Source organism: Anticarsia gemmatalis, chromosome 16 (genome assembly GCF_050436995.1).
Source record: "Anticarsia gemmatalis isolate Benzon Research Colony breed Stoneville strain chromosome 16, ilAntGemm2 primary, whole genome shotgun sequence".
In the NCBI taxonomy this organism is placed as follows: Eukaryota; Metazoa; Arthropoda; class Insecta; order Lepidoptera; family Erebidae; genus Anticarsia; species Anticarsia gemmatalis.
The window spans coordinates 3,881,986-3,896,241 of record NC_134760.1 but is presented as its reverse complement, the minus strand read 5'-3'; the positions used below and the strand labels follow the sequence as shown (position 1 = coordinate 3,896,241).

General features: G+C 37.4%; 2 protein-coding genes across 4 annotated transcripts in view; one reads left to right on the top strand and one right to left on the bottom strand.

The window, feature by feature from the left end:
• Nucleotides 1-7,009, top strand: part of LOC142979230 (uncharacterized) — an 11,180-nt gene extending 4,171 nt beyond the window's left edge. Inside the window, exons 2-10 of one of the 2 annotated variants that reach the window (XM_076124047.1) lie at nt 3,543-3,717; nt 4,371-4,537; nt 4,697-4,891; nt 5,024-5,135; nt 5,395-5,562; nt 5,682-5,806; nt 5,880-6,091; nt 6,424-6,599; nt 6,882-7,009. In XM_076124047.1, the coding sequence (XP_075980162.1) occupies nt 3,667-3,717; nt 4,371-4,537; nt 4,697-4,891; nt 5,024-5,135; nt 5,395-5,562; nt 5,682-5,806; nt 5,880-6,091; nt 6,424-6,599; nt 6,882-6,935 (1,260 nt within the window). In that variant the 5' untranslated portion in view covers nt 3,543-3,666 and the 3' untranslated portion in view covers nt 6,936-7,009. Of the gene's footprint in view, nt 1-3,502; nt 3,718-4,370; nt 4,538-4,696; nt 4,892-5,023; nt 5,136-5,394; nt 5,563-5,681; nt 5,807-5,879; nt 6,092-6,423; nt 6,600-6,881 lie in introns of those variants that run through there. The other variant, XM_076124045.1, reaches the window with a different exon arrangement.
• On the bottom strand, nt 6,981-14,256 carry ND-75 (NADH dehydrogenase (ubiquinone) 75 kDa subunit). 2 transcript variants are annotated; one of them, XM_076124043.1, is made up of 14 exons: nt 14,154-14,256; nt 13,669-13,839; nt 13,145-13,476; nt 12,620-12,761; nt 12,219-12,344; nt 11,784-11,879; nt 11,195-11,368; nt 10,715-10,880; nt 10,169-10,320; nt 9,420-9,626; nt 8,911-9,085; nt 8,466-8,628; nt 8,034-8,181; nt 6,981-7,711 (listed from the first exon to the last, which is right to left on the bottom strand). In XM_076124043.1, the coding sequence occupies exons 2-14, from the start codon at nt 13,834-13,836 to the stop codon at nt 7,565-7,567; spliced, it is 2,196 nt and encodes a 731-aa protein (XP_075980158.1). In that variant the 5' UTR covers nt 13,837-13,839; nt 14,154-14,256; the 3' UTR covers nt 6,981-7,564. The 2 variants fall into 2 exon arrangements, with proteins under 2 accessions (XP_075980158.1, XP_075980159.1); XM_076124044.1 differs by having other exon boundaries at nt 14,123-14,164.

The following is a 14,256-nucleotide window of genomic DNA, read 5'->3' as shown; positions in this document are numbered from 1 at the left end:
TTTACATTCGCATTTCTATACACTTACATTTCAAAGGATTCCTTTTTAGAGGTTTTCTTTACAGGAGCACACTAAGATAGGTGTGCATCTGATAGAAAGGCTTATATCCCCGAAATCTCTTTCAAATGTACATTTATTTCAGTAAGCATGCAATATACTTATATGTATGTACCTATGTAGTACCTACAAGAAAACTCCATTAAGTGGAATAAAAATATCTTTTACTTGTCTTATTTGTCTATTTTCTAATACATAGATAGGAATGCATTTTAAACATTTTGATTTACAAAGAATGCACCAGAAAATTATTTAGATGTGTAATAATTACAAAACTCAGGTACATTGTCCAAATCTGTGTTAAAAAATCCACCGCTATACATACAAATAGTGCAATTGAAATAAATGGCCGGGTGCGGTGCATGCATAAAAAGTTTGGACAGTTACAAAGTGGCAAAGCTCACACGTGTCGGAATCGCGAGGGGCGCCGGGTGGGGCTCGTTGTTTATTTGTTGACTATTTGTGCTGTTTGTCCCTCTCGTATGTTTCCACAATCTCGTTAACGCCATCGACACGTGCACTCTTTGTTTTCTCATCGTTTCCTGCACGTAAACACATTTTATTGACAATCCAATTGATACAACTTGCAGTGATTTTGTTTTAAATTTTAGCATCTGCAATATCTGTTTCAACAGTTTCAAAGTCATTGAAACTTTGCAGCTGGTGCAGGGTCTCGCAGGGAGGTATTCTTGATCCCATATATTTCTCACACAAAAGATCTATTATCTACTTAACATTTGCATAACGACATATTTCTCAACATACAAGACAGTAATTGCTGTGCACTTTGGTGTGCATTAAACAAATTCCGCGTATAACAAAACCGCGGTGACGGCGCTAGCGAATTCCGCCTTAATTACAAAATATAATTCATTCTCACGATGGTACTACCTCTGGTAAGAAAAGCAAATGTATTAAAACGAACACAAGCACTTTACCAAAAGATTGAGTTACCTACACATCATCTAAGTGACCTTGTATGAATCACCCCATTTTCCGTATAACACCCTTTTATTGCTTGTACGTTGATATATTTTGGCAGGCGACAAAGGCTTATCCACGTCTTGCGGTTTGATAAAGATTTTGTAGTCAACGGCGTATGATGTAATAAACATAAAACTCTCGCCTCTAGCTCAGGTATTGATCATACATGTACATGTATATAATATATATTATTATGCATGTAAGTACGCATACGTGTAACAATATTATATGTACGCTTTCCATTTTTTATCAGTGGAAAAAATAAAATAGGTACAAGTCGTTTCGTCGTCGAACAAGTCGTCGACACAATATTTAAACAATTAGCGCGAATCATATGTCACACATGGAACAGCAAAAAATGGTTGATATGGAATTAATATGAATACAGCCAATGGTACATACGTATTTTGTTCATAAAATATATTTTGGCGACTTATTTTTATGTTACGTGTACCGTAACTTTTATATTAAATGATTAATTCTTCCAGATTCTGAACGAGTGGTAATGACTCAACCCTTCAAAGTTATATGTAATACACAACTTGCATTAAATAAACAAACCAACTCATAATCCTACCCACATCGTAGGCAAGTTCTACGTTATTTATAATTCTCATTAACCTCCGGAGAGCTCAGCGCAGAATGCTGAAAACAATGCCCAACAAAACAATGTTTAACGACCTCATACTCCATATAAAAATTCCGGTGTGCACAAATATTATATACTGTTTTTTACAGTTAAAAATTCTTTCAAAACAGACAGGTTTTTGTCTCCATCATAATATTTATAACTATTATACGTAGCTTTGGGTAGCTAAACATTGGGTTATTGGTTAGTTTGAATAGTTTTTGCACGTCTGGCATCTGCTACGTTCGAGAGAGAGAAGAGCTGTTGATCCGGGTATGTTTTTACAGTTAAAAACAAGCCAATTTTCTCTGCTATGAAACTGCATACGTGCTAATACCTTATTTCAAACAAAACACAAATGTTATATTAGAAGAACAAACACAACAGCAGCACACATACATTACAAAAATCGTTTTTAGATCATTTTCAGATTTGGTACACACAAAGACTTTATTCTGAACGATACATCATTTCCACAGCATTTCCTAGTGCTGTATAAGTTATTTTTATGCAAAAATATACTGCAAACAACGTAGCGGGGCGACATTGACGAATGAGTCCGACGCACCGCCTCAAATGGTGCAACTCGGACGCCGCGCTCAATTTCCTATCCCACTCCATACCGTGTCGGTTATTTAATCTAATTAACGCTATACCCGCTCGAAATAAAACTGAGTATCAAAGACTCAAAGAGCCAAATGTTTACTGAAATAACCACATGAAGGACCATCGGGTTTATTTGATGTTGACCTGAAATGAGAGCATACCCGTATGTCATGATAAACGTGATACATATCGTAGGTACTTACTACCTCTTGAATAAACATCGGACCAAAGCTGTGTGGAACAACATTTGGCAAGTGTCGAGCGTCAGTTAGAAAGTTGATAAAGCAATTTGTACTTTGCAGGTAACGACACAGCTTAGCATGTGTAAGTACAGGTTATTACGGCTCATTAGAGCTAGCTTAGAGCTAACTACTGTTTAGCGAAAACTGGCAAAATTTCACGCTAGCAGAAAATACTATCGTAAGAGACGTGTCAAATATTTTTTCTAGTCATTGTAGCTGTGACTTAGGTCCGTAAGGGTTGTTTTACATGTCGTTAGCACGCGGGAATAGGTTTTGTACTAGTGAAGGGTCAGACGTGTCGAACCGTCGGTCCGGTACCGTACTGACAGGGTGACGGGCAAACATTTTGTGTAAATTTACGAGCGAGGAAAAAATATTAAGTTTAGAAGTATCTTATTTCGATCTACTTTCTATAGATAACTTCACTAATACAGTTGGTACTAAAACTATCTGTCATAAGGTACTAAGAACACAATAGAAGATTAATAATGCTACAATTACGTCATCTGGCCTAAAACGGATATACCTACATAACAGGAATATGGATAAACATTCAATTCGTAGAAGTCCGAGTGATAAATTGACGCGTAGTGACTCTACAAAGCGCATGGATCAAACACAGTTGTTTGTATCAACTACTTACTTATATACATCGCATCACACAAAGCCTCGTGACATGGATTTAAATCACCTCTCTTATATAGGTAGCTGAATGACCTAACTTATTCCATATTCTGAAGCTATCCTTAAGTATTTGTTTAATGGTCAAGGAAAGTTGTAGTAGCTACAATTTGATATGATACAACTGATGATGCCTACCACTTGGTAGAAGATTAATTACATGATAAAATACTTTAAATAGGTACAAGTATTGTAGATGTACTGGATACGGTTTTACTATTTACATACTTTGAAATAATTATATCATTAGATAATACAACCTCGTTGAAACAACTTAATACAGAAAAACGGGGTCGCCTAGATTTTATATGTCTTATTATATTTACAACAATGCAATTTTATAGAAATAAAAAAGAAGGACGGAACTACTTGATTTTACGTGAAAACGAATGGAACCGCCTGAAGAAACAATCGGGCCCTCCGGAAGAACCCTCGCACGACACACAGAAAGAAGAATACATCAAATCTATGATCGAACAGTCGCGCGCCTGGAAGGAAACTTGGCCGGATACTGATATAGTATGTCATAACCCTTTACATTTATTTCCTATTTGCTATTATCTACAAAATATGGAAACAAAATTCTAACATGCAAATATTTCGCACCGTATCTCTGTGGTCAAAAATTTAAAAAATCTGCTTATTTATCAATGATTCGTACATAATTATCATAAATCCATGAAAGGTAAATGCATACAAAGTACACTCCAACCCACAGCAATTTCAATCGCACAATAATTTGTAGATACATATACAAGGAACTAATTAGCTTTCCACGATGCATTGTTAATTGATACGATCACTTTCCCACTGCATCACACGTACAGTTGCAAAGATGAGGTCAGACCGACCCCTCCTGCCTGTATCGAGTGTATCGGTGACCTAAATCTACGGCAGTTGCTTTGTTATGCGGCCCTACTAAGTATACAATACAGGTACTAGTCTGTGTCAATCAAGCTTAATCCGTCTTTCTTGAATTCTAAACGTTATAACGTTTAAAAATTATCGAGCTACTAGAAAAAGTTCCTGGTGTATTACATGCTTTCAACAACAATTATATCAGACTCCATTTTAGAGTCAATAGTTAAATATTACCATCAGATACTTCATCTGATGGTAATATTTAAATATTTACTCTAAAATGAAGTCTAATATAATTTATGTTTAACCAGGGATGCGCAGCTAGTCATGAAAAACAGAAGGAAAAACAACGTGAAGCTGACTTAGCAAAAGTCGCAGCCTTTGCAAAGCAGAAAAAGAACTTTGACGGCGCAGAAGTCATCAAAGAAGCGAGGAAAAAGATCTTTGACAACAGTTGTTACGGCAAAAAGCTACTAAGGTAACAAAATATAGTCAATACCAGTAATCAAAGTCCCTTGCTAAGTACAAATCAACTTACGATAGATAGGTTTTTGACAATAAAGTAGGATGTAACTGACTTACTACTAACTGTTTAAAAAATACCTCCTTTCTACTTTCCTATTGCTCTGATTTTCAGTGCTTTTCATGCATCAAAAATTCTTGAAGAAAGAGACGTTCAAGTAAAATATCTAAAGGAATTGAGACTAAAACAAGAACTAGAAAGTAGACAGATTAAAGAAGAATGTCCTTTCGGCCTGGGTAAACATGGACCCGAGGAAGAGAAACTCCGAAAATGTAAAAACTTGGAAATAGCTTTGCAGAATAAGGAAATGTAAGGATAGACTTAAATGTTACGCTTAGTACTCTTACGTGAAACCTTTGAAATTGTTAATTATCATAAGCATTAAGTCCTTTTTGTTTATAATAGTTATTCTCAATCCGTTTTTTTAATGAAACCTTTTAGTTCTGAGAAACAGAAAGCAGAAGCAGCTAAGGCAAAGGAAGCTCAAAATCAAGCAGATTTACAAAATGCGAAACTAATGAAAGAACTACTAGACCTTGAAGAGCAGGCGGAGGTAGAAATTCTTCTTTCTACATATTTACTTGTATTTTATTAATTAAATAACCTTACGATAGTTCGAACGCTACTTTTGATCACCTTATTTACGCTATTCTTTGATTATGCCATGACTAACGTTTCTAAAAACATTTGTACTTACAATAACTTTTAACTTAGACTTACCTGACTCCACTACTAAAATTAAGTGATTACACAATTATTTTTCCGCCAACGCGCGAAACTACAATAAGTAAGATTTTTTTGTATTATTACAGGAAAAGTTCAGACTTCTAGAGAAAGAAGCTTTAATTCAATACTCAATTGAAAACAAGAAATCTAAAGAAGAGCGAGCTAAATGGGACGCTGAATATTACGCTAAAATAGAAAAGTGCCAGAAAGAAAAAGATGAGTATAACTGCAAGATCAACCATATTCTTCGTGAGGTTTGTTAACTGATTTCAAAATTACATTAGCATTTTGTGTACCTCAAAATGCTTGAATAATTATTTCAATTTCATCAAAAATCACTCAGTATAAGTTACCTAAACCTTTGTCCGTGTAGATGACCAAACGTGAAGAATTGCCGTGGGCTAAAAAGATCTACGAAACCATCAAACTATGTCAAGAACAAGACCGTAAGCGTTATGATATCCTAATAGAAAAAAGTATACAATTAGATGAAAATCGGTAAGCATGCATCTTATTCAGTTAGGTATTCTGAATTATCAAATTGCCCTGTACTAATTGTCAATTATTTTAGACACAATAATCAAGAAAAGGAATCTAAAGAGAAAGAGGAACAAGACCTCAAAAGAAGATACGCTTTAGCTGAAACTAATAAACAATTGGCGAAGTATGAGAGGCAAAGACGATGTACTAAAGTTAATAAGTGTTGCTGCGATCGACAGACCCTGTTTTCCAAAAGTCAGAGAGACCGAGTAAAGCCAGAAAGTGTTCCAAAAAAAGCCGAAGGTATGTACACTTAAGACCTTCATTTTATTATATTGAGGATCAAAGTCCGGATGAGGTTTCAATCAAGACACACAACTACTTTAGTGATGGTATGTATTTACAAAGACAGTGCTTGCACGCACGTATCCTTTTATGCATGCATGCCAATGCTGATTACGTGATTGAATCTTGATTGCACTTTGCAAAGGTTTAATTTGTGCATAGTTAAATATGTCCGTGTGATGTGTGACGAGAGTTGAAACACGACCTTCCATATACTTACCTTCATTGAATAATAAATTTTATTACATAGTAGCAATTAAGGATTTTTAACTTTAATGTTGTATTCTCAGAAAAACGTCCACCAAACTTCGGTCCTAGCAATAAGTTGAGAGCAGCTCTTCAAAAGCGAATGCAGGAGCCATCACCCTGGACCGGAGGCAAGGCTGCGCATGAACATTTTGCGCGCGAAGCTGACAAAATGCTTAGTGAATGCAAGTATAAAGTCGAGGGGAGGAAAGTCGTTGATGTAAGTTATAATATAGTTGTGAATACTTCATATTATCATGCTGATCAGCTAAGGGGTGATAAGACATACATATACATACATACTTAGGCGGTATCTACTCCTCCTTTGTGTATAGTAATGGTAAGTCACGTCGGTCGTAACAAATTTAGCTATCGGGCTGCGTGTTACGGTGATAAATAAATAGACAGATTGTTGATCTTTGGTTAACGCCTTGGGTTCTTTACATGTTCACTCGTTCATTTAATTTTTTGATGGGTTTAAAAAGTAATTTCTGATTTTCAGGAATATATGAAGAACAACGGACTACACACTCTGGATGTTCCTAACTACCGATGAATATTTTATACGAAATTATTGGATAAATTGGAAATAAAATACAAATTCGACAATCATTATACTACATTTATTTTATACTACAAACATTACTATTTACATCATTTGTCCTTACATCCCAGTATGTACCAACGGTATCGTTTCCACTTTCCATTTCTACTAGTGAATATCATAATTGTTATATTGGATTTAAACTTTGTAGAGTCGAAAACACAGCTATGCTTATGTATTAAATAACAAAATAAATAGCTCAAGATCACAATGTACGAGCGCTATCGAATGTTTGAAGCTGACTTGAAGGTAGAATACATTCGACGACGCAAAGTGCATTTCTGTAGTATTTCCCTCGTAAAAATGATTGCAGAAAGGCAAAATATAAATTTTATAATTATACTAATTTCAACATGCACTGTTTGAGTTCTCTGTTTCATAGTTACACAAAACTCAAGCAGTGAACGTTAGGAATATACTTAATCATTTAAATATTTCACAACACACAAATTTCGGAATAAGGTGATTAATAAGTACCTATTATTGTAGATTGTATTTAAATATTGAATGAATTATCGAAGAGTATTGTTGTAACGTTTGTTGTGAAACTCGTGTGTTGTTGTACTAAGCGTGTTGTTCGTTTAGTAGGGCGACTGCTTCTGTTTGAGCACGGCTTGCACGCACTTGGCCATGGTGGGGGAGGCGCGACTGATCGTGTCGGTCATGAAGAAGTCCTCTAGTTGTTTCAGCTGCACGTCGATCTTGCCTGACACTGGCTTTTGCAGGCTCTGTAACAAAAATATTAGAGATTTTATTTTACAAAAAATAAGTCACTTTGCTAACCAAGGCACTAATTCGATACCTTCATTAAAATTGTGTGGTTCGCTAGTAATTAATTTACCCTTCAAATATAAATATGTATGTTAAAATGAAATAACGAAATAAATATGTCTACGAAACTAAACTACTGATATTATGCGATACAAAAATCTATAAATAAATTTAAAAGCAACATTCAATCTTAAGTCTAGGTTTAACTTTAGTAATCTGACAATATTGTATAAGAGTAAGTGAGAAAGTTATTATGTGTGAGTGAGACAGCTATAGTACCTGTGCGAGCGCGCGCGCCTGTGCGAAGTAGTTGTTTTCCTGCACGTCGCCGTACGCGACCAGCGCCGGACTGATCTCACTGAGGCGGTCGCGCACCTCGTCCAGGTTGTCGTACGGCAGACGGGCGCCCACCACCTCGGACAGCGCTCTGTTGACACAACAAGGGGTTAGCTAACATGTTTATACAAATAACAGTATTTAGGGTATGTCGATAGAGTGCACGCAATTAACGTGGCGTTTAACGTCCGACAACAGCTCGTTAAACTGTATCTTGAATATGTCGTGACTGTCGTGTACACTTTCAAAACTATTTATATATACCCTTAATACATTCTCGATATATCTCTGATTCCTTATATGTTTTTCTACCCATCAGTAACAAGTTCAAAATCTATAAGTGTATGTTAACAATTGGTATAGTGTTTTGCATACCTGATGATCTTCCAGTCCTCCCTGGCCTTGCCGGGCGGGCTGACGGCCACGAGGGTCTGCTGCGCGCGGCCCTCGGCGTTGACGAACGTGGCGCGCTTCTCCGTGTAGGCCGCGCCCGGCAGCACGATGTCCGCCATCGCCGCGCCCGCGTCGCCGTGGTGACCTGCCACAAACATACTCCATTCAGATATTGAACAGTGTCTCGAAACAAGCTCTATTGTGAATTCGCTTTTTGGGGAATCATACTAAATGTTATATTGAGAATTATGGAAAAAATCAGGTAATATTCTTATTGCTTATTAAAGTAGGGCAAATGAACGCTTTCTCTAGTTACATGCAATCAAATGACAAACGGTTTTTTATAAATTGCTTATCATTATAAGGCCTACTCAGACGAGTTTTGCCCAGAGATAAAAAATGAAATAACATGAACAATAGCACATACCTTGGTAGATAACGACGGCATCCTTGGGCAGCTGGTCGCGGGACACGAGCCCGCTGTCGGCGCCCAGCAGGTACACGACGTGCGGGCCGTCCTGCAGCGCCGCGCCCACGCCCGGCTTGTAGCCCAGGTCCAGTGCCGCCACCTGGGACGCTGTGCGCTGCAGCACGTTCAGGACCTGGCGAGAAAACAACCATGTGTATCAAATCATAGCATTCTAAGATACTATATTTTCTATTAGCTGGCATGTTGGTGATCACATCGTTCGGTAATAAGTAACTATAAAGACACTTCCATGTGCACGCAACGACAGTACGAATTGCGATTATGTGATGCATGCAATGATAATTATGTGATGCTATACTATAACGACGCAATCAATGGTGGGTGGGTCAGTGACGCTTTAACATGGATTTAAATCAATTTAAATATATTGATATTGCAAATCAACGTCTCTAAAACACTGTTTACGCGATCCTTATATAATTAAGTAACATAACAGTTATAAGTACCTTCCAGTTCTTATCTTGGAGATTATCCTGCAGTTTGCAGGCGAGCTCTTGTGTGTAAGCGAGTAGGGCGGCTCCCTCGGGTCCCTTCAGCTGGTCGGCGCCGAGGATGACGACGGGGCGCTGGGCGGACTGCAGGCGCTTCATCACCTCGTGGGATGACGAGCCCGTGGCCAGGTCCTTCACGATGGACGCTGAGTCACCTACGTGCTGAAATATGAGTTACGATTAGTATTTAGGTGAAATATTCTGTTAGTGATTATCTCAGGAACAATGAAGTATAACATAATTGTCCATAGTTAAACGGAAACGATCCAACCCACACAGACGTAGTTTCGAGATATTTAACTTTTAAGTTCAGATCACTAACTTTGGGGACTAACTCAGGACTATAACTTCATGGTGGGTTTGAATTTTACTTGGATTGTTTTCGTGATATTAAAATTTTAACTTCAAGGAGTGTTTTGGTATACATAACTCATTTTACCCATAGTGTGGGTTGGATCCTTTCCGTTTAACTATGGCCAATTATACCCCACTACTGAATAGCTATATACTGATTCGAATAGCTATAGCTAAAATAGGATAGAAATAGCAAAAATTTGTATTTAACCTGTATACTCAGGTACAACGTTCTAACACTAGAGTCCCAATACTCCCAATAGAAAAGACAACATACATGTTTGTGGTTTAGTTTAAATATTTATGTAGAAATTAATACCTTTAACGTATAAAAAATAAATATTAGTTACCATATATTCGTAGGTGAGGTCGACCTGTGGTCCGATGAGCGCGACGTCAGTTTCCTTGTGCACGAAGGCCTTGCGGATGCGCGCGTTCAGTAGCGGCGCCTCGAAGCGGGTGTTCGTGCCGATCAACAGGATGAAGTCCGCATCCTCCACGTCTGGCAAATAACAACATTTTTTCAGAATTTGCTATGAAAATAAATCTGAATGAAAACCCTAGATAATGTAGAGCAAATGTAAAAGCGTTATTCTTGCTTATTTCGTTACGTTTTAGACAATATGCTTATTTATCTTGAATACGCTCAACTTCATAGAGCCTGGGCATTCACGATGTTTCAAATATTCCGTATTTGTTTCACCATAAATAGAGCATCTATACGGCATATAGGCAACCATTCACTGCATAAGTCAGAGGGTAAGACGTTCAACATTCTAAGTTCTTTAAATACCTCTGCCACCCACGCACCTTACATACATAGGGCTATCAACTAAATTCACATAACACGCCATAGACACTGGCGGCGTTTCAATAACATTATATTCTATACTCACTGGCAATCTTAGTATTGCAGACATATGACGAGCGCAGATCGATGCCAGCACCGTCCAGCGGGAAGTATTGTTCAGTGCAGGTGTTCTCTGAGCCTAGCTTGTTCACCAAGTCTTTCAGAGCTACCAGCGACTCTGCGTCAGCCATGTCTCCGGCGACGGCTAACAACTGGAAATGAAAACTTAGTTATTTAATATTTTATTCTCAAACGTGATTTTCTTCGGGAATATCTTTAGTCGCATAATTTGCCTCGTTATCAATTAGAGCAATGGATGATGTAGTTAGTCAATGAACGAAACTGAGTTGCAGACTTTTGTATTTCAAACTTGGGATTCTCGTTTATTTATAATTACATAAAGATATTAAAAACAACCTTTTTAAACGTTGATCGATTATTTCAAATCGATAGTAGGTAACACAAAATTTGTCACCTTATTAAATGCGACACTTAATGTTTAGTTGATGATGTATTTTATTGATACCTTGCCAGGCGGACAGTCCCTGAGGGCCCGTGCGGCGGCGACGATGGCGTCCTCCCACTCGACGGGCGCCAGGTTCCCGCGACTGTCGGCCAACATCGGCGTCACCAGCCGCTGGCGCTTCAGACCGTCACACGCGAACCGAGACTTGTCCGACAACCACTCCTCGTTGATCTCCTACAAATATTAAAATAATATTCAAATACCCGCAATTGGCCAGTGTGGTAGACTCAAAGCCTAACCCCTCCTTCATTACGGCAGGAGACCAGCAGTGGGACATTAATGGGTTAAAATTATAAATATATTATATCAGAACGATGCAAAGAGTTTCTGTACCATTTGCTTTTTTTTTGTATCATTACTGTTCATTCTTTTGGTTTCCTACAAAAATAAACATGACATACATATTTAACGTATTTACAATAACCACAAGTGAGTCTTATCATGTTAATGATTAAACATAATCATATCATTGACATCACTTTTATATTAAAGGTAGGTAACCTATTATAGTTTTAGAGTTTTACATAAACAATAGCTATTGCATTGCAAAGTAGTAGCCTTCATAGTACTTATAGTTAGTAAACATTACCTCATTGGTCCTCGGGAGAATACGCAGCACTTCGTTCGTTCGCGTCGCAACAACGATGTTGCTGCCGAGAGGGTCTAACACATCTACGGAGTCAATCTGAAACATTCAAATAATGAAATAATGAGATCAAATATAATGATTTCATGCTCCAACCTCTTTTGTATGCTTGCTCGTAGACAATCAAAAATATTGCACAATACTATTGACCATAATTTAATATAGGGTACAAATTGTGCAATATTTTAGTCATTTTAGTCGTGGTGATATTCAATTTTCATATGCAAACTTGTTGCAGTTGCACACATTGTTATAGTAATGCAGCTTTAGTAGATTTCAAAATAAGCTATGTTTTACACCTTAAAAAAACCCTATATATTACTAACTCATTATGCAATAAATAAATGCAAAAAATATATTATATGGAGTGAAACTCACCCTTCTGGTCTCCCAGGGTCGTGCGGCGAAGCTGTAGGGTTTGGAGGTGAGAGCACCTACTGGGCACAAGTCAATGATGTTACCAGATAACTCGGATAGGAACATCTTCTCTACATAAGTTCCAACCTGAAAAGGTAAACACAAAAGTGTTTAATAGATCTTGAAAAGAATGATGATGTCATTGGTGAGTATTTCTCCTCATATGGAAGTGTATGAAGTCTTTAAAAGCCAATTTGTACACAAACTGCTATTGAAGACAGGGGTTCAACACTAGGAAAATTTATCAATGACTTTTATAGTTTGTTTTATCACTTGCAAGGAAACAGAAACCTCTCTAAACTCTTATTGACATGATCCATGCCCCACAGTAGTACAAAATCATATTTTTTAATAAATCTCACCTGCATGTCAGTGCCTCTACCAGTGGTACCAAAGTCGTCGACGCCCGCAACCTCTGACGCGAATCGAATGCAACGCGTGCAGTGAATACAACGTGTCATTATAGTCTTAATAAGAGGACCAACATCCTTGTCCTCTACAGCTCTGGAGAGTAAAAAAAATAAACAAATAAAATAAAAATCTTTGCTGTGGAAATGGGTAGGAGATTCAGTATTCATCAGAATATAGTTGTATCAATGTTATTTGTTTTTTATCTTATTCAAAACTAATGCAGGGAGCTTGTCGTCCTTATGTGGACAGCTAAAAGTTTAGCAACAAAATTACATAACCATACAATAACTAAAATGCATACCTCTGTTAAAGGTGAAGGATATAAGGGTTAAAAATACACATGCATTTAGTATCAATAACATCAGTATTACATACTATTTCAATAAGCTTTATTTGCTACATGAAGGCTATAAATAAAAATGTTGTATGGTATCTTAAGTAGAAGTAAATAAAGTACAGATTCAATTACAACTTACCTCTTGCCTGAGAAATGGATATCAGTGAATCTGCTCCTATCAGAACCAAAGGCCATGGACTGATCTTGAAGGTCACATTCACCTCCCTGGTCACAGATGGGACAATCCAGAGGGTGGTTTACAAGGAGGAACTCCATTACACCTTCACGGGCCTTCCTGGTCAGGTCTGAGTTTGTCTTAACCCTCATTCCCTTCATGACAGGCATAGCACAGGCTGCCACAGGTTTTGGAGACTTCTCAACTTCAACAAGACACATACGGCAATTGCCGGCAACTGCAAGGCGCTCATGATAACAGAAACGTGGGATCTCTACACCAGCTATGGCAGCCGCCTGTAAAATAAATCGATTTGAGGTAAAAAAAAAAAATAAGAACATATTTAAAGTGATTCATGTCAAGATACAGATAGATCAAAAATCTTTACAATTTGTTGAGGAGTGTGTTTATCTAATTATTAAGGTTTTATAAAAATTAAGGAACAAATGTTGTTCGTATTCATCTTTAATCAGACAAATGCTACTTACTTGCAGGACAGTGGTTCCAGGTAAAACATGTACTGGTTTATCATCAATGAAAACTTCAACCTTCTCAGGTTGAGCCTGCACCTGTCCAGCGAGGCAGCGAGACGCCAGAGGTGCTGCGCGTACTGGCGAGCTCAGCGCAAGCGCCCGGGTTAGCGGCTGGCGCAGCATTTTCTGAAGAAAACACCAATACGTACACTAATGCTCACACACCAAAAATGACTGCTTCCCACGAACTCTAGGCCACAGCACGGTTTTAAAAATGTTCTATTATAAGTATAATAGCAATTTAATCAATAGATTAGACGTAATTTACACTAAATACAGGCAAATCTGTTGTTATTATTACATAAGAATGAACACCTAACCTAAATAAATATTACAATATTTGCCAAATTGTATACTTTACATGAAATAAATGCTTGTCTAATATCAAATTAAATTGTAAGGATATTACAATTTGCGTTGTATTTTCATAAAATTCGTACCTAAAAATGTATGTTTCGAAAATCTTTAGATAAGTGACAGATGCAAGAACTGTCAATAATTATTAAGTAAAGTGCTCACCAGCACTGTTGCGGTTTTTCCTAA